Source organism: Rhinichthys klamathensis, unplaced genomic scaffold, assembly GCF_029890125.1.
Source record: "Rhinichthys klamathensis goyatoka isolate OS25496 unplaced genomic scaffold, OSU_Roscu_1.1 h1tg000051l_1, whole genome shotgun sequence".
Classification (NCBI taxonomy): domain Eukaryota; kingdom Metazoa; phylum Chordata; class Actinopteri; order Cypriniformes; family Leuciscidae; genus Rhinichthys; species Rhinichthys klamathensis.
In genome coordinates, this window is record NW_026606597.1 from 1,695,733 (window position 1) to 1,723,008 (window position 27,276).

At 37.6% G+C, this 27,276-nt stretch overlaps 1 protein-coding gene across 1 annotated transcript in view; it reads left to right on the plus strand.

Moving 5' to 3' along the window:
• Positions 1-24,173, plus strand: part of kif18a (kinesin family member 18A) — a 31,197-nt gene extending 7,024 nt beyond the window's left edge. The window contains exons 6-18 of the mRNA XM_056247965.1: positions 207-404; positions 9,632-9,808; positions 9,932-10,006; positions 10,161-10,261; positions 13,545-13,707; positions 14,308-14,472; positions 17,373-17,494; positions 17,689-17,927; positions 18,814-18,873; positions 22,467-22,809; positions 22,916-23,008; positions 23,120-23,223; positions 23,926-24,173. Coding sequence (XP_056103940.1) covers positions 207-404; positions 9,632-9,808; positions 9,932-10,006; positions 10,161-10,261; positions 13,545-13,707; positions 14,308-14,472; positions 17,373-17,494; positions 17,689-17,927; positions 18,814-18,873; positions 22,467-22,809; positions 22,916-23,008; positions 23,120-23,223; positions 23,926-24,065 — 1,980 coding nt within the window. The 3' untranslated portion in view covers positions 24,066-24,173. The remainder of the gene's footprint in view (positions 1-206; positions 405-9,631; positions 9,809-9,931; positions 10,007-10,160; positions 10,262-13,544; positions 13,708-14,307; positions 14,473-17,372; positions 17,495-17,688; positions 17,928-18,813; positions 18,874-22,466; positions 22,810-22,915; positions 23,009-23,119; positions 23,224-23,925) is intronic.
• The last annotated feature ends 3,103 nt before the right edge of the window (positions 24,174-27,276 follow it).

Consider the following 27,276-nt stretch of genomic DNA (forward strand, 5'->3'; position numbering starts at 1 on the left):
CTCATGAACGTAGTTTGTGATTTCAAAAGTAATAAAGCTTTGATCTTCTCTGCAATCCAACATCTCAGTCATCTATCAATTGATCTGGGTGTTTCAGAGATAACTGCTAAATTTAAACCAGTGTCAGCTGGCTTATAAAGTTGTCTGAGAAGATATAAATATTCAGTCTGACTGAGAAATGTTCTCGCTCCATCTTTTTTCTTCAGATCTACTTGAGGCAGCAGGATAAGACAGCCAGTCTCAATCCAAATGTTCGTGTGGCCAAGATGAGCTTAATCGACCTGGCCGGCTCAGAAAGAGCCAGTGCGACCAACTCCAAGGGGGCTCGTCTCAGAGAAGGGGCCAACATCAACCGCTCACTCCTCGCCCTGGGGAACGTCATCAACACGCTTGCCAACCCCAAAGTAGGTCTACACCGTCCATTAAGATTGAGGGATTACCCAGATCTTGCTGAAAAGAGATCTGTTTTTATTATTTCATAATTAAATTGAAAACATTTTATGCCATTTTGATGTTGTAAACATGGGCTGCAATTTAATGAAATGTGTACACTTTTAGTTTTACTTTTTAGTGTTTTTTCTCACTATCTTAAAAGTATTTTAATCAAAAGAATTAATACCTAGAACGATAATTAAATTAGTGTCCACATTAACACATGGCAGCGTTCTCTTTATTCTAAGTGCATGCTGCAGTTATGTCGTCTTTAAATGCTCAAGCTTGTTAAAGTCGGTTGGATTCTGATTGGCTGTCAATGTTTATCAGCTGGAAAAAAATTCTGAAAGTGATTCCAATGATGTTGTTCCTCTGTATTGTTATATTTGTGGTGTGGACAGCCCTATTCTCATAGAATCAAACTTTAATGTTTCGTCCTTGGTGTAAACTTTTCTAATGGTTTTTTTTTTTTTTTTTTTTTTAGGCTAATATAAAAATTGTGGCCTTGTGTATATATTTGTTTATCTTTTTTTTGTCTATGTTTTATGGTGTCTAGGATTGGGTATCGAGAACCGGTTCCGTTTTAGAACTGGTTTTAAAATTCCAAAAACCGGGGACTCGATAAGACATGCGCATTTCGAATACTCTTATTGATTCCTTTTTGTGCCTTTTAATGTGATTTTAAACCATTCAAGCGCAAGAAGAATAGCGCACTGTTTTCTGTGCTGCGCACACATCCAAAGCGCAAGCACAATTTCTCTCTGCACGAGTTCTCTTCTGGTTCATTTTGCACTTGAACGGAAAAATGTCAAAATATCCTCGTAAACACAGTCGGTTATGTCTTAAGTGAACATAAACAGTTGAACAAGAAAACGCATATGTAACAGTATGCGTGCAGCTCTTAAAGTGACAGCAGCCAACCAAAGACAAAGAAAAAAACTTTTGTAACTATATTTGTTATGTATATTTTATAAAGTGCGGCGTTATTTTTCATTTGATTATTTTCTGTACCTGAAAATCTTATAACACTGTTTATTTCAGTCATATCTTTGTTCAGTTGTATTTGTGCAATTGCTAGTTTGTTTATTTGTTCTTTTTTTAATTACTGAGTGTTTACTTTAATAATGCTTGAAATTTATATTAGTTAGGCTAGTTGTTTTTGCTATGGTATTTTTAAACCACAGACAAAAGATCCTTTTGTTTGTGTTCTTTAGCTTTTTTTTAAGGTTTCACTGGTACAATGGTTCAGGAACTGATGCTATCAGAGTTAGGAAACCTACAACTCAGACTCTGTTTTGTACACTTATCTCTTTCGTGTGTGTGTGTGTGTTCGCGCTGCTCATGCACTAGTGCTGATTCCAGTAGGCCTCCACCAGAGACGCCGTGTGGAACAGTATCCAGATTTTCCGTCTCTGAGGCTGTTTGAGGGTAATTTACCACCCAATCCCATTAGCCCGTGACGGATATAGAATGTAGTCTTTGAAAATGGCTGTTAAATCTGCCTTGTGGTGTTTGTTTCATCCCATAAGCTATTATAAACCATCCTTTAATTATTATTGGGTGTTAGGTGGGAATTTGCTGCGGTGTATCCAGATCACTTATGTTAGTATGATTTTTGCATAAAAATAGTGTAGAATATGGACATTTATTTTTAAATTTATTTTATCCCTCTTATTTGAACGCTCTGTTGAAAGGGGCGTGTCTGAAGTGAAACTTCAGTGTAAACGCCCACTGCTATGATTGGCTAACATCTTGCATATGAAATGAGCATTACATGTGGAACTCTCTCGAAAACTCGTACTATTGCAGCTGTGGAGATGAACTAATCGTGAAAAGTGTTGATCATAGCATTATATTTAGATCTACTCCTGTCACATAAAAGGTTGCAGCGATGAGTATGCAGCTGATGACAGACATGTATGTTGAGCGCATAAATGCAGTGATCTCATCATTGCAACTCGATGCACTCTCACGAATAGGGGTGGGGTGTGGGAATCACAGGGTACCTCACGATATGATGCATGGCTCAGGATACCGATAATTTCACGATACAGCAATTCTGCGATAATCAATATATCGCTAGACAATCCTATAATGATACATCACAATATCTGTTTAACTGTGGGGGGGGGAAATGCCGTTAAGTGGTTAAGAGACAAAAGCGATGTCAGCTCACAGTGCCTCGTACATTGTTAAAACAATGATTACAATATCATAATAGACAATACACATCGCACACCACTACGCACATAAAGAATGAACTTACAATTGAACGGACATTTACCAACTTGCTTCTCATTCTCTCCTCCTGTTTCGCGTGTAGGAGACAGACGTAAAGCTGACGCGAATGTGATGCAAGTAAAAATAAGAATTTTTATCAGAGGTGTCAAGTAACAAAGTACAAATACTTCGTTACTTTACTTAAGTAGAAATTTGTGGTATCTATACTTTACTGGAGTAATTATTTTTCAGCCGACTTTTTACTTCTACTCCCTACATTTTCACGCAATTATCTGTACTTTCTACTCCTTACATTTTAAAAATAGCCTCGTTACTCCTATTTCATTTCGGCTTGTTTTCATTCTGGCTTGTCATCGTTTAAAAAAAAAAAAATGTATCTGGCCGCGCCGCTCTCACTGGAACCGGCAGGAATCAAGTGCGTCTCCCCTGGAGTTCTTAGTCGAGCTTGCCACTTATTACCCAATCAAAAAAAAGAAAAAGAAAGGGGCTACACAATAGCCAATCAGAAAATACCACTATTGTATCTGGGTCAGATTTAACGCAACAACAACCAAAGAAAAAACTTCAACTTGAGAGAATGATATATAATTGAGCATAGTACATCCCAGGAAGGTATCAATCAGGATTATGAGTTATTTTTATTTTGTATTTTTTGATTAATCACTTGGATTACGCAGCTAAGCTTATGTACATTTATATTCCAATAAAGGTTATTGATAACATGCCTCTAAAGTTTGACTTTTTGCACCATTGCAATACTTATAGGCAACTAGTCATCATATCTTTCGCTCCATGAAACACGTGTTAATGCTCAGTAGTACACATATGGTTCTTTAATGTATTTGCATTGTACTAAAATGCATTAATTTTCAATGGGCATATATGCGGCTGAAACAAGTAGCCTAGTGCATCCCAAATTTTTCAACATTAACATTAAGAACCCGCTGTGACGTGGGTGTCACAATCACTGGTGATCATCTGAAAAGGTTTTTTTAAAGCATTAAACCTCACTTTCAACCCAGGAAGTCCCTAAGGGACATTTAAGGAACACCCAGGTTCAGTCATGTGACAATGTGTGCATTTTTGTTGCCATGGTAACATTTCCAAAATGGGGGCCTGTCTGGTGTGCACATGTTGCAGTGTCAGCAATTTTTAAAAACACTTGTTTTTGTTTTTAAATGTATGTTTCAACCCATGCAACAATTCTAATGTTTTAATAACATATCCTAGATTACACTTGACCTGATTTTAAAACATGTCTTGTACAAATTGATATAAAACAAGTTTTGAAAATGTTGTGGGGACATATGTGTCACATCGGGCTTTTAACCTTAAAACAGTAGGTGGAATTTTGATGTGACGTATGTGTCACATTAAGAAAAATGGTAATGAGCTGCTCAAATAATTTAGCTGATTCAATTATTTTAGTGTTATATATAATCTGCTGCTCAATTCAAAGCATATTTTAACATATGTAAACAAGAAAAATGTCAAATTAATAACATTGTTAAAGGGTAACTAAACCCCTGGTCAGAGCCTGACTCCACCCACTGGGTCTCTCTGTAGGCAGGGGTGTGGTTAGCTTGTGCCTGCTTACATCACAGGGCACCACAACGTCCAATAGGAACATTCAATTGCAGTAGCCACCGTTCAGCCTGAAGAGAGCAGCAATCAGATGTTTTTACACCAAATATTGTAGAATTAAAACACTTTATACCCAAATGTCAAAAAAATTACTTGAATCAATGAACAGCAATAGTAAAGACCCAGTCTTACAGATCATAAACTAAAAAAAGTTGGTTTAGGGTTTACTCTTTAATGAAATGTATTTAGAAAATATTTTGCATAACTGTAACTAAAACAGGTATGCAACATATGTTATAAAACACCATATTTATTTTTATTCAGTTTGCACATTTTCGAGTTGTGAAAAAATAATCCAAAAATGTATTTCTGGTTAAACCGTATACCTGAAAAGGTAGAATTTTGCAATGTTATTGCACTACATGCTTGTTCAACATGTTGACCTCCAGTGTGAGGTAGTTATTTATTTTTATTCAGTTTGCACATTTTCGAGTTGTGAAAAAATAATCTAAAAATGTATTTCTGATTAAACTGTATACCTGAAAAGGTCACAGTTATGTGGTTTTGAAATGTGGCAAAGCAAATAAAATGCAAAAACTATTACTTCTGAAAAAGTTTGTTTTTTTTATCTTCCCAGAAAAGTTATAATTTTGAAAATTTTGTGGAAAATAAAATAAACAGGAAAAAACTATTTAGCAAGAAAACTGACAACATTTATTTTTTTCCAAATGAGAACTAAAAGCCCAATGTGACATACATGTAACATAATAAATTTATCATAAACGCCCAATGTGACATATATGTAACATTACAGATCTTTGACAAGGAGTGGTTGTATTTAAAAAAACAAGGGCAGAAACATGTTTTAAGTGGTCCATTTAGTCTGTTTTATGCCCCATAATTTTCCTATAAGGGAAAATTGGTCCGGGTTCTTGAGGGTTAATATAACATTATGGCCTTTAGAAAAATGTTTTTTTGAGGAGGTGGTAGTGCACTAGGCCCCTGTGGCGCGGCCTAATGGTGTGTTCACACCGAACGTGAATTTAATTATTTGCGCGAGTAGTTTACATAAAAAGTTAATGCAAAGACGCGAGTAGACGCATCGTTCGCCCCGGGCATTGCGAATGACGCGAATTGGGCGACGCGTTTGCCGCGAATGTCTTCCGCGCAAGTTGAAAAATTTTAACTCGAGCGAATGTTCAAGCGTCTATCTAACTAGACGCGTATTTGACGCTCTATTTGCGTTCGGTGTGAACACACCATAAGGTTTTGTCCTTAATGGCATTTTTTTTTTTCTTGCATTACTTTTACTTGAGTAAAAAGCTTGAGTTGATACTTCAACTTCTACAGAAGTCTTTTTAAACCCTAGTATCTATACTTCTACTTGAGTAATGAATGTGAATACTTTTGACACCTCTGCTTTTTATGGCCTTAAATTTAAAAAAAATTAATTTAGGACTTTAATGATCCGCGGACACCCTAAAACACACTCGCAACAGACACACCCCAAAGCGGAGACGTTATAGTTGCCGCTGTAATGGACACGCACCGTTATGCTGCGTTCACACCAAACGCGAATAGAGCGAGTGATTTCCATGTTAAGTAAATGTAAAGACACATTTGCGCGCGTCTGGAGGTCCTGCAACGCGAATTGAGCGTCTGGCACGAGTGATTATATTTGGTGCTTTTTGTGCATTGATGCGTTTGACGCAAATTCGCGTCCCGACGCCCGAGTTGAAAAATCTGAACTTTGGCTTCAGTTCACGGTCACACCGCGTTAACCAATCAGGAGCCGGCTTGCTGCTGTCACGTGGTGAAGTGACGTGATAAACGGGGGCAGGCCCGCTTAAAAAAAATCTTAATATTATCAATGTTGAAAACCGTTGTGCTGCCATTTTTGTTGTAAATTGGAATTGATCATTTTTTTCTAGGATTCTTCGATGAAAAGAAAATTGAAAAGTATTTATTTGAAATAATGTTTTGTATTATTACGAATGTCTTTGCTGTCACTTTTGCTCAATTTGATGTGTCCTTGTTTGATGTGCCCTTGATTCAAATGTGTTCATTTCTTACAGACTCCCAACTTTGCTTGCATGGGTTGACTGCTCTCACAACCATGTGCGTGCGTAACCGCATTGTAACTGTTGTTTCTCAAACGTTTGTTTTAAGTGATGAAGTACTGTAGAAGTTTACTTGTTCTAGCTCATGTCCAAGTATCTAAATTGCTGGCTTTGTTTTTGTTTATTTTACTGAAGAGCAAAATGGAGAGAGGCATTATTTAAACGTTAAGGCTGTTCTAGTTTTGTACTCGTACTGCATGCTGAAAAACTCCAGACAAAGCAAACATCTTTTTTTCGCCTGTAGAACAGCCGACTTGAACAAGCCTGTGACCCATAAATATGGGAATGATCAAAAAAACTGAGTGAGATGGTCACTTGAGTTATTTTGGTGCTGGATAAGTGCAGGCCCTCTTTCTGTTAATTGTCTGTCAAAGCAGCATCCATGTTCTTTTAATTTTTCTTGTAAATTGATTGTACTTGTCGTCATGTCCCCATATGTTGTTCTGGCACTGTTTAAATATTGTCAAGGGATTGTTTGATTTGTTGATGTCCTTTTATGTTTGTGTTGTGTTTTTTGTATTTGCCATTTGATGCCAGAGTGTTTTGGCTGGTGTGTGTGTGTAAGGTGAGGAGGTTTGTCCCTGTCTCTGGGCCCCTCCGCAGTGCAGCTTCATAGGTATTGTTTTCATGCCATCCGCATAAATTAACCTGTCACACAGACGGCTCTCCTTACCCACGTTCTCCTGGGAGGGCCTGAAACAGGCCACTCGCACTCTCACACTGCTAACGTTGTCGTGCCAACAGAGGGAACATGCTGCCTTCAGAAATGTGATTTTTCACAAACTTGCTATCATGATGGTGCAGCTTGTATGTTTTTCGGTTACATAATCTGGTGTTTTATCACTAAAAATGGCCATTTTTTTCTTGGTGCAGCAGTTCCTACCAGAGAACGAGAAAATGGCTGAAAAGTGGGCCTAGGTCTATTTCACCCCTTTGCAAAGGGATTTATGAAGTTCCCAGCAGGCCACCACTTGATTCAAAGCTATAATGAAAACATGAGGACGCCACATACACAGTCCAGATGTGATGCATAAGCTGGACGAGATCAGATATACAACATTTCCATCCCCTGACTGTTGTTTTGTTTTTTTGTGTGTTTGTGTTGGCAAATTGTGCATATGTCATTCTCCATGTATGTTTTCACATCAGCTAAGTGGAAACTTGGCTTTGAAGTTTTTTGTGGATGCCGGTATATGAACTGTGTATCAATCGCTGGATCCTGAGATTAATTAGTCCATCAGTTTGTGAATGCTTTCCTTTCGGGTCAGACAGGCCAGCAAGATGAAAGCCAGAGTGCTAACTGGCTGTTTCAACACAGCATGAAGCTGCATGGATTTGATGAATTTGAAGTTATTGTTAGGATGTGTAAAGAAGGTCAGTCAGCATCAGTGTTTTTTGCTGCCTTAAAGGGTTAATTCACCCACAAATTAAAATTCTGTCATCCTTTTCTCACCCTCATGTCGTTCTAAACATGTATGAGTTTCTTTGTTCTGTTGAACACAAAAGGGATATTTTGAGGGATGTTGGGGACCAGCAACTTTGATTACCCCTATATTCTTTAAAATATCTTCTTTATAGGTTCTACTACAGAACAAAAAAATTACATGTCAAATACATGTTCAACTTGAAGGCGAGTAATGATGACAGAATTTTCATTTTTGGGTCAACTATCCCTTTAAATGTACTGAAGGAAATGAATATGTGGCTTTGTAAGCAATTGGCTTAGTCTTGTGAACAGCAAATTTTAAACCAAAATCTAAAACCAAATCAAGTTTTGAAACCACATTTTTTTATTGAGAATTATACTTTGAAATGCTCATATTGCTGTTAATTTAAAGGTCCCATTCTTCATGGGTTTTTTGAAGCTTTGATTGTGTTTACAGTGTGCAATATAACGTGTTCATGTTTCACGTGTAAAAAAAAAAAACAGTATTTTTCACACAATTTACTTATCTCTTACCGCTGTTTTCACTGTCCAAAAAACGGCCCGATGACTTCCTTGTTCTATGAAGTCCCTCCTTCAGAAATACGTAACGAGTTCTGATTGTGCCAGCGGTTCCTGTGTTGTGATTCGACAGCAGCTTATCGCACGTTGCCCGGAAAGGTCACGCCTCTTACCATAAATTGGAGATGCATGCGCTGCTGAAGTGCTGCTTCTCCGTGGGAGCGCAACAAGACCACGCCCCCTTTTTTTTGTGTATTCCTGTGGGCGGAGATTAGTCAAAAAACTGTTCTAGTTACGTCATTAAAAAAGGAAGTAGAGGGATGTAGTCCAAACCGGCCGTTCGCTGTATGCTTTGAAAGGGGACTTCTGTTAAATAAAATATCTCGCTAGGCATTGAACTTTGAGCTTTATAATTTTACAGGTATTATTTATGCTCTAACAGCAACATTACACACTAATTAAAGTTTGAAAAATGGAATCGCGAAGAACGGGACCTTTAAGATAAACTTCGCCCTCCCTGGTTACTGTTGCCAACTCAGACAAGCTTCACAGAACATCTGTGAAAAGTAGATTTTTGTTTGTATGTGGTCAATTATAGTTCTTTAATCGGTAATTGAATGGTTCCGGAATCGGCCAAGAAAAATTGCAATCAGTGCATCTCTAGTTAAGTGGACTAAATGATTGAAGTCCTGTCACTAGAGAGTAGTCATTCACGTAAAATCGAGTTATGACGTATATTGATTAAAAATTACAAGGTCAAAAACAATTAAAAATCAATCATTCACAAAATAATCTTTTACAATAAGATTAAAAACATGAATTTAGAACATTTTGTGAATTATTATTATTATTATTATTATTATTATTTCATGCTGACTTGAAACCAGTGTGAATTTCTCAATATTTATTTGTCTCTCTTATATGCTCTCTGGGTACATTGTGTCTCTATTATAAGTGACCCTGCAACATGTTTTAGCCTTTTAGTTATTGTTGGATGTTTTCCATTTAAAATGCTTTTAGAACTATCCAGACACAAGGATTCTCCATAGACTTATATTAGAAAAGAGCAAAAGCTTGTCTTGTCATTAACGTTTTTTAAAGCAATGTTTAGCGAAGGATCTGTTGTAAATTAAATGTAAACTCATCTCAGAATAATGAAATTAAGCCTAATCATGCAATCTCAGTCTAGTTTTAGAAAGCTGTATCTGTTTTGTTTTTGAGTCATTGTGTCTTATGTGTCATTGACGTCCTTTTGTGATATTATTGAATTTGATTTTTCTATGGTTTCGTTTGTTTTTTTTATTCTCAGTGTAAGAAGACGCACATTCCTTACAGAGATAGCAAGCTGACACGGCTCCTCAAAGACTCTCTGGGTGGAAACTGCAGAACTGTGATGATCGCGAACGTCAGCCCATCCTTGCTCTCCTATGAAGATACACACAACACTCTCAAATATGCCAACCGCGCCAAGGAGATCAAATCCACTGTAAGTCCTACACATACACGCACAGATTCAGCAGTCCCTCAACCAACAACCCACAAGTTCAACACCAACAAGTGTGATTATAATATAAATCATATTTCTGATTCTCTCTCACTGTTTTTTCAGCTGAGGAGTAACGTGATGAGCTTGGACAGTCACATTGGACAGTATGCCATCATCTGTGAAAAGCAGAAAGCAGAGGTAAAAAAAATAAGACTTGATGAATCTCAGCCTTAATCACATCTTAATGTGGAATTGTTTACTTTGTAAATCTGGTTTGCTTCTCTTGTTAGGTGAAATGGGTCTAATCCACATGCGACTAGCTTGCCTAATGAGAGTGTGTGTGTGCTTGCAGATTATCATGCTGAAACAGAAACTCCAAGAGTATGAAGACCGGAAGGTGGAGGTTTCTGCCTTTAATCCAGTCCCCATCCAGAGGAGAGCAGAATTTGAGAAGTAAGCACTGTGTGTGTGCACGTGTTGTATGAGGACGGTTGCGTTCAGTCATGCACTCATGCGACACAGCAAACTCTATTTGCAGGCATCAGCATGCAGCTTGAGACCTGTGTTTTTGTTTGTTTAGATGTTGTTTATTTTATGCCATGTGTGATGTGCAGCTCTTTAACGCTGTCCTTTGAAACTTTGAATACGTCTCAATTATTCATAAGTAAGAGTACACAGGACAAAGCCAGACACCATTGCAGGTGGAGGTCTTCTTACATCTGCATTTTTCATCAGACCCAGCAGAGAGTGGAGACTTGTGCTCTTTCCTCTTTCTTTAATTTTGCACATTTTTTTTCTCCTTTTTTAAGCTTTGTTTGTTTTGAATAGAAAATGTATCACGGTTTTGCGATAGATCCCACCACCCCACCCTCTAGATTGTGTGTGTGGTTCTCATCAGCAAAAACCGCCGCAGCATCCGTAGATGGGAGGGCGAAAATGAAGGAGAGGCGGAGGGAGGAGAGAAAGAGGGAAAATAGCAGGGGTGGGAGGGATGGAGAGGGGGAGGAGGAGGGGGAAAAGCTGAATGAGTCTCACTCCTACGCGTTTCATTCACCGGCATCAGAATTCACAACTTACCGAGCGAGCGAGGGAGAGAGGTGCTTAGAGGCAAGGAGGGGCGGTGTGCTCCTGCCCGCATTAATAATGCAGGAGTCTGGCAGTGTTGGCGCTGCACCAACATTATGGCCCCAAATACAGCCTCTGCACTCTCTCGCAAATTTTTATTTGTTTATTTTTAATCAAAACTAATACCGCCCACGCACAGTTCAGGTGATATCTGAAAGCATTCATTGAGGTGCCGAATGCTGTGTTGCAAAAGGCTGTGTGGAGTATTGAAGGCTCTCAGTGGAGAATGTGTTTGAATGAGAGCATGATGGCCTTTAGCGCTAGCCTGTATTAAATAGAAGAGTAAAGGCTGCAGTAAGGTGAGATATCTTCTCAGTTATTATTGGATGCTCTCATGGCAACTGTTGGGTGCGTTTCATATTTTTCTACTGCTCAAAAGTTTGGGGTCAGTAAGATTTTACTGATTTTCAGTTTTTTCTCTTCCAACCCCTGGTAAAAAATGATGGAATCACCACACTGGATAGCATTTTATACTTAATATAGCAAACAAACAAATCACAGATAAAACCACAAAAAAAGGTTGTTCAATAGCTTGTTCAAGTGCTTACTCACCTTAATGACCTGTTGGACTTGTTTAATTGAAATAAAATGTATAAAAAATTAATTTAAGTGAATTTGTTTGAGGTATGTTTTATGAAGCCAAAATGTTTCCATGACCCCTTCAACAAGGAATTTCAGCTTTGGCAAAGAAGTTGGTGGTTCCCACTTTCTAGTCAGCTGTGTTTCTAAAATGTGGTGCAAGTATAAACTTGTATAGCATTATAAAAGGAAGATATACGGGGAGACCAAGGAAGACAGCAATGTTGCCAGAGTAGAAATCTCAAAGCAATATGTCTCGAAATTAGAAAATGCACAAAACATTTGGAGAAAAAAGAGTGGAAACAGGAGTCAATATTTGTGACAGAACTGTAAGATACCAACTGAATGAAATGGGATTTACATAAAGAAAATCCACACAAAATCCAAAGCAGAAGAAAAAAAACGTTTGGTTGGATAAAGAGAAGCAATGATGCAGTGTAGATGATTGGATGAAAGTGATAATCAATGATGAATCACAAATCTGCATTGGCCAAGGAGATAATCTATAACTTTTGTCTGGTGCTGCTCTAATGAAACCACAAGAAAACACAAATTTCCCAATGCATTTATGATATGAAGTTGCATGTCAGGTAAAGGACCAGGGTAAATGGCAATCATTACCCTTAGCAGTCATTGCACAGGTGTACATTGAAAGTTTTGACACTTTTTTCATTCCATCAATAGAAAATAGGTTTAGTGATGATGATGAAGTCATTTTTCAGGATGATAATGCATCTTGCCACAGAGAAAAGAGTGTTACATTTTTTTTTCAGGAAAGCCATATCAACTCCATGACATGGCTAGCAAACACTCCAAATCTCAATCCAATTGAAATTTAGGGTGGAAATAAAAAAAAATGGTCCAAGATAAGGCTCAATCCTGCAAAACTGATATGTCAACCGTTATTTGAAAAAGTCGGAACCAGCTTAATGGTGAAGTCCATGCTTCAAAGAACTCAGGCTGATGATTCCATATTTTTTTCCTCAACATTGAGTCATTCCATACTTTTTCCCTCTATTTGATTGAAAAAATGCATGCCATTAATAAAAAAAAGTATATGAATTTGTTTGAGGTATGTTTCATGAAGCAAGAAATTGAAAAACAAATCTGTGATTTGTTTGTTTATTATTAAAGAAAAAAGCTGGTTGAACAACATCCTAAGTGTGGTGATTCCATAATTTTTGCCAGAGGTGGTATGTTCACCAAAGCTGCATTTATTTAATAAAAAATACAGGAAAACAGTAATATTGCGAAATACTATCATTTAAAATAACTGTTTTCTATTTTCAGCAGTCATTATGCCAGTCTTCAGTATCACATGATCCTTCAGAAATTCTGTCATTTTTGTTTTTTTATCAATGTTGTAAATTGATGTGCTGCTTAATATTTTTGTATTTCTTTGAGCAGCATTTTTTTATATATATCATTCTCTTTGTCTCAATCCTTATTGTCACATTTGATCAACTTAAAGCATTCTTGCTGAATAAAAGTATCAATTGTATCCTACTGACCCCAAGCTTTTTATTGACGGTGTACTGAGGAACTAAATCAGAAAATAATTAGTGCCATCATTATTTTATTGTGGCCTGCTAAATGTTTTTTTGTTTTTTACCATGTCGCTGACTTTTCCACAGGCTATCATGTCAACTGCTGAGCTTTTATTGTAAATGTATTACTATGCACACATTCGTCTGATTTTTAGTCAACATTTTCTGATAACCAGCAGCAGATGGCAGATGCTGTTTTGCACTAATTTATTTAAACCACAATATTTCATTAATTTTATTTTAAGCTGCTTTTTGTATTTTAGTTTATTTTTTGGCGTTTTTCACTCTGCCGCAGTTCCGACATTTTTATCATTATTATTTAATGTATACATATACTGTACAGAGGATAGGAAATCATTGTGAAATGCCACTTTTGTGTGTCGGAACATATGCATTAACCACCAGGCAACTTTTCCTACGTAGAACGTAAACAGCCAGTATAGGTGACTGTGTCTAATGTCTTTGTGCTTTTTGTGTTTGCGTAGGATGGCTGAGTCCCTGCGAAGTGTGTTTGCAGCACGTCTGCAGGTCCGTAAAGAGCATCTGGACATCGAGAAGCAGCTGAATGAAAGCAGGTTGACTATGAGACACAGGGAGTTGTGGCATCAGCAGAGCCAGATCTTCTTTCCTGACAACAGGGCTGAAAGGGTAACAACACTGATTCATACACTTAAATGGTTGTTTAAAACTCAAGCAGCGGAATGACTAGATACACTACCTTCCATTAAGACATTGATAACAATGAAAGGCTTCTTTAACCCCTAACCTGTATGTTAGAATGGTTTCTGAAGGAGCATGTGACACTGAAGACTGGAAAGGATGCCGAAAATTCAACTTTGGAATCACAGGAATAAATTACATTTCAAACAGATATTTTGATTGTATTTAATTAAATAAATGCAGCCTGTGTGAGCATAAGCGACTTCTTTCAAAAACATTTGAAAAATCTTACTGACCCTTAACGTTTTGAATGGTCTTTGTTAAAGTAATGAAAACTTTCAAATGACCTTAAAACTCGGTTTCAAAAACATTTAGCCCTGGAAATGTAATTAAAAAAATTCAAAACCTGTTCTTAATTTATTAATTTCAAGTCATAGAAATATAATTTTCTAATTGTTTAAAATAGCAAGAAATGGCTGTATATAAAATGATTTTTATAAATCCTTATCCAGTAATCATGAACATTTTTAGAAATTCTTTGTTCAGTATGTGTGAACCCTGTTTTAGTCATTTGTTTGTTTGTTTTAGGCCACCTGTAAATATGAGCGTAAACTGGCCTCCGTGAAGTCTCACCAGGAGCACTTGCAGAAACGCTTGTTGGAGAGTGAAAAGCACTTCCAGGAGAACGAGGGATGGCTTCACCGCATCGAAAATGAGATGAAGCTGCTCGGACATGAAGGTCACACTCCAGAGGTCAGGGCTGGGTCACTTTTCCTGCAGATTAGGGCTGCATGGGCGATATACATGCTGTTGTAGAAATGTCAACCAGTAGAGGTTCTGCTATATTGGCCAAACAGAAAACTATAGCATACACTTCAAACATGAGTGATGTTTTTTTAGAATAGTGTCATGCACAAACTGCGGCAAAATACGCGAACACAACCATCAAACACGTCCGTCTAGCCCGTGTTTATAAAGAAACATAATGGAAAAGCGGCTCAGTGGATTGTCAAAAGGCCTTCTGTGGGAATGAGCCCTGACTGTAGGTTGATTTATGTTTTTAGCTTAATTTCGTAATATGAATCTGCTTGTGCATTGATGGAGAGATTTGTTATGAATTATCTTACCTTCAGAAGGTTTGTTTCCAGTTTTAAAAAAGTCAATCAAATGAGTTGAGTCTCTTTTTAATCTTTATCAAATCTCTAGACTCTTGAAAAATAGACATTTACTTAATGTTTAAAAACCATTTTGGGTTTGAATATGCAGCAGAAATAGCTGTATCATATATTGTGATATAAGAATTTGTCATACCGCCTACTCCTGCAACAGATATGTTGTTTTTGTTTTTTTGTCCTTCAGCTTACCGTGATATTTCTTTGAGGGCTCATTTCAGCCTCAGAGTGGACAGCCTTGGTCTGTTATCCATTTCGAAATGCCATTATTGAATGTTTTCATGTTTTCTACCTGAGCAGTGAAGCTCTAGGGTGCGAGTCTGCAGTGTTGTGATGTCTGAGGCAGACATATTCCTCTGAGGCCCTGTATAGCGGTGCTCTTCTGAAACACTTCTTTGAGCTCATCAGACAGCCAACTGCACTTAAAGAGGTTTAGAAGACCTGGCATAAATTGTATCTCTATATCTTCTTCATGTACCTGAGCAGTGACATTCTTCTGAAACAATTGAAATATTTTGCGGCAATGCACACTGTTAATCAGTCTGCATGTAGGAGGCAGACATTCATCAACAGACTATAAAAAATCACCATTGGTTTTATTGGACAAGCGTAGAATATTATGTAATCTGTTTTCTCCCTCATTTGTGGCCCTTTGATACTGTGACCATCGTGGTGTCTCTTTCACCCCTCTTTTAGCTCTTCTCTCTGTTTCCCCACCAGAGGATGTCTTAATAAAAGAAAAATCAATGCTTTTCCTTTATCACTCCCTACAGCTGCTTACCTAAATCTTTTACCTCTCTTTTCTCGCTCTCTTTTTGCTCTCCTGTTTTTTCTTCTTTTTTTTTCCTGGAAGTAGAACGGAGTAGTGACGCACCCGCCCATCAAATGTTCTGTGCTCTGCTGTTTTGCGTTTTCTTGCGTCAGAGGGGGTCGAAGACTCCTCAGAAGGTGCATTTTCAGTGAGACAGAAAGAAAACAAGAAGCTAGACTAAAAACAACATCTAAGCCGTTTCATCATTTTTGTAGTGTTTTGCCTTTGTTGTCTTTCTCATTATAGCGCATAGATGAGATGGTTTAATCTTGTCGTTCTCTTCACCCAGAAAGCCACGAGAGTCCCACTCCTGAGCTTGACATTCTATTAAAATTTGTCATCTAATAGATGGGACTCATGGGAGACTGCACTTCCCTATCTGTGTCCTGATTTATGTTATAAATCCCCCCCCCGAACGTCACTTGTTTTTAAAGAACATAAGTGTATCAGGTTTAAGTCTCAAAAAAGCATTAGATTTTGTTATTTTACTAATTTTTGTTGATTAATAACTCTGCTTCAAAAATTAGTTGGCATCACTCAATTTTAAGTTTTTCATTTAGAAAAATTATGGATGTCAGTCAAAAAAAATTAGTTGAAATCAATATTTGCTGAAAACAGATTATAATATTTATAAAGACGAGTTGGACAAAAGCATTGAATAGACATATTATATATATATATATATATATATATACATATAGAAATTCATATTGTAGAACATAAGCCTATAATTTTCCTTTAATTGCATAATTTAACATGTTCATTTTATATACCTTATTAAAATGTGTAGTAAAAAGATGAATACAAATATTTCTATTTATTGCTGTGTACCGTTATATTGGTGTATATAAATCAAAATGATCAAATATAATTTTTTTCCTTGTTTTTAAGTATATTGCATTGTTTTTTTATCTGCTTGGCTTAAATTGTAATTGTCAGAATGATATATATATATATATACCATTATATTGATGCGCAAACTGTATGTGGCTTTGTGCGCTCTCGATGTACCGATCACACATTGTATTTATGCACAGATTCATGTCATTACAATCATATTGTTTCCACACACTTTAAGAATAATGTTTTGATTTGTCAATTGTTGGATCTGTCGGATCCGTGCAGTAGTACCGGTAGGTAAATGCGTTTGGTTTAGGGTTGTTTTTGGGGGGTTTTGCAAACAAGCTTTGCTGTTGCACTGTACACATACTATACACTGAATACTGAAAAGTTTTGTTCTGTAATGTTTTTTGTTTTTTTTCGTGTGTGCTTTGGTGTGCATACATTTATTAATTATATGGACTCCTTATATCATTTGGTTATTTGATATCTTTTTGGAGTCTCCAAGTGTCTTTTCTTTTTTTTTAAAGACACCTAAGCTTACCTTGAAAAAGCTTGCAGAAATCTTCATCCGTCAATCTGATGGTTTACTTTGCTGGATATAGCAAATTCTGACTCCCTCTCCCTCTCTTTCTCCCTCACACACACACACACCCAGCCCTAATGTTAGTATGGTAGCCCACCACCTTGTGGTATTGAAATCATGATGTTAAATGATTTTGATATACTCATGCCCAATTCATTTCAAGGGACTAGAAAGGAGCTTCTGAGGTTGCTGTAATGATTGTTGCATTTTTCTTCTTTATGTTAAGATGTGTTTTTGCATACAGGAGCTGAAAAAAGAACTGCAGTGCCATCAGCTGCAGCTGCAGATCTCTGACCTTCAGCAACACATCAAGCACATGGGCCACCTCATCAGTGTTCAAGACCAGGAAAACACGCACACGCACAAGTATGAGTCAACACTCATAGAGGTTATGCACCAGGTTTCATGATTTTGAACTTAGTCACCCTGAATCTGAGTGTGTTTATGGGAATGTTTGTAGAAAGTTCTTTTGTGTTCAGATTAATTTGAAATTTGCAATGTAAATGCCTCCATCTGTATCATTCAACTATATCACACTTGCTCTCCACCTGTCCTGTCAGGTTGGTGAACGCCCTGCTGTCCACCTGCCGTCGACAGCACCTGGCGTTTAAGGCCGCAAGCATTGCCACAGATGACGCTGAGTGGGAGGAGCTAGAGCGCCTGGTCCATAGGGAGAGAGGTGTGGTCTGGGCAGACCAGGAGAAAGCAGAGGAGAGGGATGATGGTGATACAGGAAGCACTCATCTACAGCCCATCCTGTCTTTCTCACACCTCGTATCTCACCAGAACACGCCATGCAGTGAGTGAAATCTCTCATCGTTCTTCAAACTGGTGTTATAAAGCGTTTCCCCAAACAGGGAGTAAGCTAACCCCACAATGTCTGACTTAAAAGTACACTACTGTTCAGTAATTAATACTTTCATTCAGAAAGGATGCATTAAATGGTAAAGATGCTGATCTTCTGAACTTTCTATTTATCAAAGAATCCTGAAAAAATGTATTACCGTTTCCACAAAAATATTCAGCAACTGTTTTCAACACTCATAATATGAAATGTTGGTTGGGCACCAAACCACGATTTAGAATGATTTTTGAAGGATCATGTGAAATAACTGGTTTCTATTTTAATATTCTAAATTGTAATGATATTTCACAATATTTGTTTTTACTGCATTTGCATAAGAGACTAAAAAACATTGAACCCAACTCAAAAAGAGACCCCAAACTTTTGAACGGTAGTGCATGTGTAAAAAATGTGCCATTTCAATAACATTTTGTTGATGCAGACGTCATAATGAGCATTAGCATTCGTTTTAGCAGATAAACACCAGAACTATAACCATCAGGCCAAACTACAGATTTTTTGTTTGTCTGGTTTTGTTTTGTTGTTTTTTCTTACAAAACAATCACCTCTGTGTGACAATGAGATCTGGTTTAAAATGCTATTTATCTCTCCTGTTTTGAGGTAATGTCCTCAGTGTCATACAGCCACCTCATAGTGATCTCATTTTATGTCTGCCTTGTGATTTACTGTTTTCTGTGTTGGTGTAATGTGATCTGCATTGTGTAAACATTGACAGATGTATGTGTCTTGATTTAAGATGTTTAGTTCCTGTGTGATGTATATGCTGGATTGAATTGAAAGGACCAGCTTAAATGAATAACAATGCATTCTCTTCACTCAGGCTCAGAGAAACACGCACGCCGAACCTCACAGCGTCTCAGACCAACACACTCATCTAAAGGTAAACTCCTCTCTGCCTCCCCCATTTTTCTCCATGGTCTGCTTCAACATACTCTGCTTAAGACATCAATCCAGCTGCCCCAATCTTTCACATTGCTCATACTGACAGCCCATGTGTGTGTTGCAACAATTAAGGCTGTAAGGTTTTGTAAACTTAGCTTTGTTTAAAATAGTCCCCTTTTTTTATGTCGATTCTTTGTCATTTTCCATGTAAGCATTAAAAAAAAAAAGTGCTTTACTAATAGCCAAATCATATCAGTGTCAGTTTTACAATTGACAGTTTTACAATGATAATTATGCAAATGATTTTTAATATTTTAGCTTCGGAACAGACATACCGGTAGTTGCTTGACATTCTCCATACTGACACAATGAAATACAAAAACAAGCTTTTAGGGGTGGGAGAAAGGGGAAAAGGAATCGAGGAAGGCTTTGGGAAATAGGAGTGGTGAGTTATTGCTCAGTAAATGGAGAGTAATGATATTTGCTGCAGAACAGGTGTTCCTCATTTGATTGAGACGCTGTGGGAAATACACACATTTCAGGAAAATACAGAGACCTGCGAGAAAGAAAAAGAGGGAAGTGGGGGAAAACAGATGGATACTGTTAAGAATTATGTTTAGAAAAAATATTGTAAACTTCTGCATTGATAGTATTGGGAATATTTTGCATTGTCGAACATCATATTTATTAGAAACAAATTTCCTGTGTCTATAATTCTTCATTTTTGACAAGGAGATTGGGGTGTTTGTTTATTCTTTTTACCCGCAACCCTCCTCCCCCTCCCCGTCCAATGGTTGTTTAAATTTGAATGGTTCATTTCAAACACCATATGGGATTTGACCAGGTCAGGACAGTATAAAAAGTTCATTTTCAATGGAAGGAAATGGAGCTTTTTGAAAATTATGAATAATGATTTGTTTGCTGCCTCAAAAGAAACGTAAAATATGATGCATATTTCTAGAAAAAAATGGTGTGCAGGTTTTTATCTGTCAGCTGGGGAAAAAAACTCGTTTACAAGTTCCCAGTCTGCTCCACTGAGCTATTCCAAGGACGAACTAGTCGCTGGCTCTGTAAGGTTTCCTTTTCGGCACTTAGCAAATAATGCAATATTCATGATCTTTACATTCCTTTATTGTTCTAAACATGAAATAAAGCATTTATTCCTTTTAGACAGATTTTAATTTAAACTACGTGTTTTCCATTCATTTTTGTGTAACTGTTCTATCCTATTTTTGTGAATGTAATGTCATTTGCTGCGGTTTTAAAAAGAGATGCTTATTTTCAAGGTTCACACTGTTGAACAAGTTCTGCTGGCATTCATGCAGCAGGAAATAAAAGCTGTGTTCAGTTAGTCCTGCTCTGTGTTCCCTGCTTAAAGACAATAGAGATGGAGCCCTGTCTGCAGGAACTGAAAGAGATACAGAGATTCAAAGAGAGGGTTATGAATGAACCTCCGCCCCACCCCCACCATCGACATGCTTCATGACGATACTGTCTCTGCACTCGTGCTCAAGTGCTCGGTGGAGAGAGGGAGCGAGAGCGTGAAAGGGTGGAAAATAGTGATGGAATAGAGGACAGAAGCAGGAGGGGTCACGTGTCAACGCGCACGAGACTGCCGCCCCTGCCTCTCAGGCTTAAGTCTGCAGTCTGTTGTCTGTTTCTTTACGTTCTCCTTCCTCTCTTCACTCTTCTTTCATGTTTCTGTATGTTTTTATCTGTGTGCTCCTTTTTTTTTATCAATCAGTCTTTCCATCTCCAATGTCTGTCTGTCACCTCCTCACCTAGCCAGTAGCCATCTACGTCTAGCCTCATTCAGTAGCGCCGACCCTCCGCCCTTCTGAATTTCATTCATAAAATCATTGCTCGTGCAGGGAGGGGGGAGCTATTACATATAGTATGAAACGCGCCTGGATTGGGCGAGGACAGTTCTGCAATAAAAAGAGAGCAAGCAATGAGAGAGCGAGAGCCAGGCGACCCTAATCCGCAGTGGCTTCCTCCAGAAATAGCACTTCATGCATGTTTTAATCCCACCAGCCAAAAATACACCACCCAGAGCACTCTGCCACCAATTACTGATCGCACCTATTCCTCTGCCTCCGCTCTGGGCCATACATCACTGTCTGCCGCCCATCCTCTCTCCCATCCTTTTTTTTTTTTTTTTTTTTTTCTCTCTATGCTTTGTCACCTGATCATCCCGTGCCTCTCAAATGAAGTTATATCGCCTGTGCGCTATAGCTGCTGGCTTCGAGAGGCAGTCAAAGCAAAGTGCATTCAGTAAGAGTTTCAGAAGAGGCGTTTTTTAGTTCTCAAACTTTCTTTTGCTAAAAAAGTGAGTATAGTTAGTCATTAACAGGATGTCAGGTCCTCTCCCATGCAATCCAGATTTCTGAGAATCAGCACTGACTCAGACAGAAGGAGAGATGGCTGTGTGTCAACAGTTTAGCCAGCAGGAGCTCTGAAGCATTGCGATTGGTCAAGAACGCTTAAGATGCAGCCGCAGTGTCTTTCTCTCCCTCGCTTTTCTGCATCGTGTGAGTCAGTGTGCGGCCAGACTGCGACGTGCTCCGGCATACTCCACCACTCAATATCCAACGTCAGACCCCTCCAACAGCTTCCTGGAGCCTCCCTTGCCTTCCCTGCCCACATACACCCACCGGCACACACATACACATACTATCTGTCTTGACTGAGTAAAAGAACCTGCTCTTTAACAACATACCGCTCTTGATGTGTTACAAACACACAAACGCTCGCTTGGCAAGCGTGGATTAAATGATCACTGTTTTTTGAGGAAATAATGTTTGTGTATTTGTATCAGTCATGTAAAATTGTTGTGTGTGAGCTTTGTGTCCAGGAACGCACCTCATAAATCAGATTACAATAACTGAGTAATATTATAACATACCCAGTTACCTGTGTTGGTCAGGATTCATTCAAACATTATTGGCCCCAACACTTCTTACTATGACCAATTTTGTCCCCACCACTTTATGAAAAAATTGGTGACGGGGTGTATTTAATACAAAAAAGGAACTGCTAAGATTTAGAATGCGAGTTTTTGTTTCATTGCTGTTTGTAATATAGTATAGTGCTATACTATATATATATATAGTGCTATAATTTATTCTCCTTTAAACTAATTTTGCTTTTGTTATAATTTGTGGTAAGTGACAACAGGTCTGCCGATCTATCTTTATTCAACTGCATATGTCTGTCTATCTCTCTCGATATCTATCCATCCAACTGTATAACTATCTGTCTAACCTCTGTATCTCTATCTATCCAACTACAGTATGTGTCTGTTCCCTCTTTCATTTTCTTTACACTTTTTTTTTTTTTGTCTAAAAACATAAGTCAAAATAAATCCAAGGACTGACATTGGCAAATGTTGTAGTGAAGTTAATGTGTGTTCAATCAAACAAGTTTGAGCACTTGATTTGTTCGATAAGAACAATCATGACCTGTTTTTAAAATAGCAACTATTTTAAACATTTATTTGACTTGGAAATAATCAGTATATCACATGGCCTTTTCCATTTGGTGATGTCTTTCGATATAGCTGGTGAATTCTGTGCTTCCTTTCTTTTTCAGGCCCTCAGGAGGCACAGGCTGAATGTCCTCCTAAAAAAACAATCAGGAGGAAGCTTTCTGTGTCTTCTGAAAACCCTGATGAGGCTGGGCCCATTCCTGTGCTGTCCCATTACCCTCCTGCCCTTCAGGAGGTCTTAAGGCAGGAGGGCATGTTCCTGCTGCAGTACACTCCTGAGGGGCAACCGCACGCCTCCAACACCTTTGATCCAAACTCCACTTTTGACATCGGTCACAACGAGGACCCATCAGGCAGTAATGCCACAGTCATCCTATCACCCGAGCCCCCTGGCCACACAACACTCCAGGCACTACGTGCTAACAACGGGAATGAGCCATCTAAAAGGTACCACATACTGTCATTTGCATGGTTTAATAATGCTGATGTTAAAGTGAACTAGGTAGTTCTGTTTTGGCTGCCGTAAATACGTTTCTCTCCAATTGGTTCCTAGGTTGCAGATACCATCGTTATTAGACCTTCGAAGATCCAAACCATCCTACATGGCTATGACCTCAGCTGCTCAGGTCAAGCGCAAGTTCAACTGGTGCGTGTTTATTGTGGGACCTGTTCACTACAGCCGTTTAAAATCTTGCCTTGTTGACATTTTGCACTCTTGGTGTTTTCCAAAATCTCACTTCGTGTCTGTTTGTACCAGTTCCAACCTTGGAAAAGAAGAAAGTTCTGAGGCCGCAGAACCCAAGCGCATAAAGAGAGATCCCTGCAAGCCGTCTAAACCACTGCGAATTCGACGTTTTGGAGGTTAGTATGCTATTCTAAATGCAGAAAAATAGTTAAAAGTTAATAGTTACCCTCTATGGGCTCTCCATTTGTATCTTGGAAGTGGAACAAGTGTCTCTTATTATATTCCATTTATGAAGTCCTCACATAATCCATTATGTTTGGTAAAGTATTGTAATAGTGTAATGGGTGGGCCGGCTGACAGCTGTGAAAGAATGTCAGGCGCACAGCCAGGAGCACACAATCTCCTCCTCCCACTCCCAATGGCTCTTGCGCTTTCTTTCTCTTTAGTAATATAATGCCATGATTTGGCTGAATTTACGCCAGTTTCATGAAGTAATAAGCCATTAGAGGCCGTGCATTACAGTGATTTTTGCCACATTTTTGGGGAGCTGCTCCTATTATTAAATGACCAAAGAAAATAAGGCACTAATTTAATTCATTTTTAATCAAATGCGAGGCTTAGTATTTTTTAACATTGATTACATATGCTGATTAAGCAAATTAAGGGAGTAAACAGTGGCTCTTTTTTTTTTTTTTTTGTTAAACCACTGTTCAAAAGTTTGGAGACGTTAAGATTTTTTGAAAGTATTTATACTCACCAAGGCTGCATTTATTTGATCAAAAATACAGTAAAGCATAATATTGTGAAATATTACAACTTAAAATAGTTTTTCTTATTATAATCTTTACACCCTCTCTGTTCTCTTTCTCTGCATCTAGTATCTTCGGAGAATGAGCCAAGCCGAAGAGTGGTACGGAGTGTATCTGAGGGAAACCTCCATCAGCTTGACCAGCGGAAGTCCAAGTTGAGCTCAATGGGGCCCGCTGCACTCTTTAAAAAAGTCACCAAGAGGATGTGAGAGGTTTCCACTTGCTATTAAAGGAGCCGCTTTCTCATACACCAGCCTCACAGACTTCTTTCTCATTAGAGTTGATGTACAAAATATGTAAAAAGGGAATGTGGATTTTAAAGTGAATGTGGGGCTTAATTATTTCTAGGAAACTGGATTTTTTTTGTTAATGTTTTAAAGTATGTATGTGTGTAGAAAACTTGCCAAGCCTAATATGAAGCACACATTAAAGTATTAATTGATTTTCGAGTCTTGTAAAGAAACGTAGTTTTATTATTGCCACTGAATTACTTTTTTTCTCCCCTTTTTAAATGTTTTAATTAAAAAAATTGCTCCGTTTAGAGGTCAACTGTGTTTCTATTTAGTGACTGATTAAAAAGAAATCAATTGAGAAATATTGACAGTGTATTTTGTTGAACTAAACTTGAAATACTTTTTTTAATTCATTGTCCTTATGCCCACAAAGCCAGAAAATTCAGGAATAATGGACAATATTTGGAAATTCTCTAAACTAGCCAATCTTTTGGCCACCTGGTTACACTATTTGCTTTGTAATAGTTTTAAACTTACTTTGTAACAGTAATGTAGCTGTTGCTCTGACTGGTAACAACTCAAATTAAGAACAGTGTTTTTTATATTTCTAGGGAATTTACAACTACTATAATTGATATTTTGCGTTGTAACATTTTTAATTCAGCTGCACAGCTAAATCTATTAGTTCAGTCAAATTAACCAGTTTTTCATTCATCTTCACCTCCAACTGTCTTAACGATGCTGTTCGGTCATCTTGTTTTTTGCTGATTTATATGCTTTTCAGTGTGTTCAGAGATTGGGTTCAGCCCACATAAGACATAAAGGGAGTCTGGTGGTTTGGGGTCCATTTCCTGCATACCATCTGTCTGAACCAAAAGAAAATTGAGCCTCCCGTCAGGAATGTGGCCCATTTAATATTTAAACTCTTAACTTATCCAATAATACAATGAGGTTGCATAGAAGTACTTCTATTCTTCAACCAGAACAGGATTCTGTGCCAATGGTTTGGTTTAGCCTAATGTTATTATCACTTTATCTGTCTATATAAATTGGTGTTTTTGAATATTAACAGTAATCAATTCTGGTAATGAGGCTATTATTAACAGATAATTAATAGGCTCATGGCATACAGAGCAGCACATCCATAAAGTTTCACCTGTTTGGCCTTCCAGTGGGCTAGAAATATAAATGTTTAAATATGTCCTTTTTGTTTTTTTTATTAAATTGGACATTAAAATGCCCTGAGAAACTGCATCCTTCTGTACAGAGTACAGGAATATATTTACCTTTTAATATTCACATATGCTTACATAATTGAAGAATTAATTGTGAAAGACTGATCATTTTGACACTACAAGAAGAAAAGTGGGACCTTTTCCTTAAACGTAATGTTCATGGTATTTGCTGAATTGTCTCGCAGTGTGTGGCTGCTTTGCAAGGAAGGAAACTTAATAGAATAACAGCAAAAAAAGAAGTGACACCAGGAGCACCCAGACACATGAAAATTCATCTGAATGGAAACTGATATTCATAAGGCTGTTCCTGGCATCACCCTTCTCAACACCTGGAATGTTAGTACAGTTAGGCTCTGGACTGCTTTCATGCATTTTGGATTTGACAATCCAATTTATGAATTTTTAACATAATGCATTGTTAAAATATCTAGTGGTGTAATGGGTGGACCACCTGACAGCTGTGAAGCAATGTTAAGCACAGCCAAAACCACACAAACTACTACTACTCCCAATCTCTCTCTCCTCCATTTATGATATGAAACTTTTTTTAGATTAAAGTCGGCATGAAACGAAAGTTGCTTTTCTTTCCTATTGTGATGTATGTCCTAATGAAAGCTTCTCGAAAAAAAAGAAAAAATGTGAACACGTCATCAGAGAAGAGATGTTGCAAGAGGGAGGGGAAGTTATTTTGATGAAAGATGACAAGAACATGAATTTAACGCAAAAAAAAATGTAATGACGTAATCAGATAAATCATTTATAATAAAAACTGCAATATTCCATAAAAAATATGAATTGTCTATATTGATTTCATGGTGACTTTTAACAATTGGTCCGTATTTTCTGCCAAAACCTTACCTTGTTTTCTGTTCCATATTGACGGAGAAAAGGCCAGACCTGAAATTTGAGGACCTACACAAATAAGGCCGCAGACAGTCTTCAACAGGATTTGGGAGGGACTCACCACGTACTCGGCTATAGAAGGTGTTCCACGGCCTTCTGTACTGAAGTCACTGAAAAAATATATATATATATCTTTATCGTTATTGTTATCGTCTTTGGTGTGATCAGGAATTTCACTGTCCAATATTTGTATCTGAAGAGGCTGAGTCTTCTCAAAACTATACTCAGAATGAAACTGATGAAAACGTTTTTATATACAAAAATCACAAATATAAAATTTCATATTACTGGTCACATATTGTTTACATCTGTCAATTCAATATGGCTTCTTGTATTCAGTGTTTAAATTACTTCAGATTTGTATTATACTACCGAGTGATTTATAATCTATAAATAATTGTCTAAATGTTTTTTTTTTTTTTTTTAAAGAAACTCTTAACCTGAGTATTTTTTTACTCTGACAATTTATTTAGTTTATTATTTCATGTTTTTGAGAGGATTTATTTGCATAAAAATATGAATAAATATAAATTGATTCATAAATCTCTCTAATCTCATTTTGATTTCTCTTTAAAGAAGGTGAATGCCAGAATTGCTCCAGTGATTTGGGAAACTACCATAAACCATCTAGTATTGATCACTGGTGGGACTATTGTTGAGAATTTTGAATTGCAGACTAAACAGTAATGAGATACTATAATACCCCTTTGGTTGCTGTTTTCATATTCCCACAGCCAAACATCACAAAAGACTGATATTGAACATGCAATCGGACACCTGCCTCCCTCTTTTAGTCTCTTAAGCTCCGATCTCTTGGGTGAAACACAATGCCAGCTAAAATACTGGAAACGTCTCTTCTTTAACTTTGATATCAGTCTCATAACTGTCAGTTTGCAGCATGCTTTTATTGTCTGCTTTATTTTTAAGAGTCCGCTCAAGCACCTGCTTGTGTTCCTCCTCTCTCATTCACAAAAATTGTACACTGAGCTTTTTTCCTCTTTTTTTCTAAAAGGGGAAGGCTGACTAAAGTTTATTAACTTCCTCTGAGC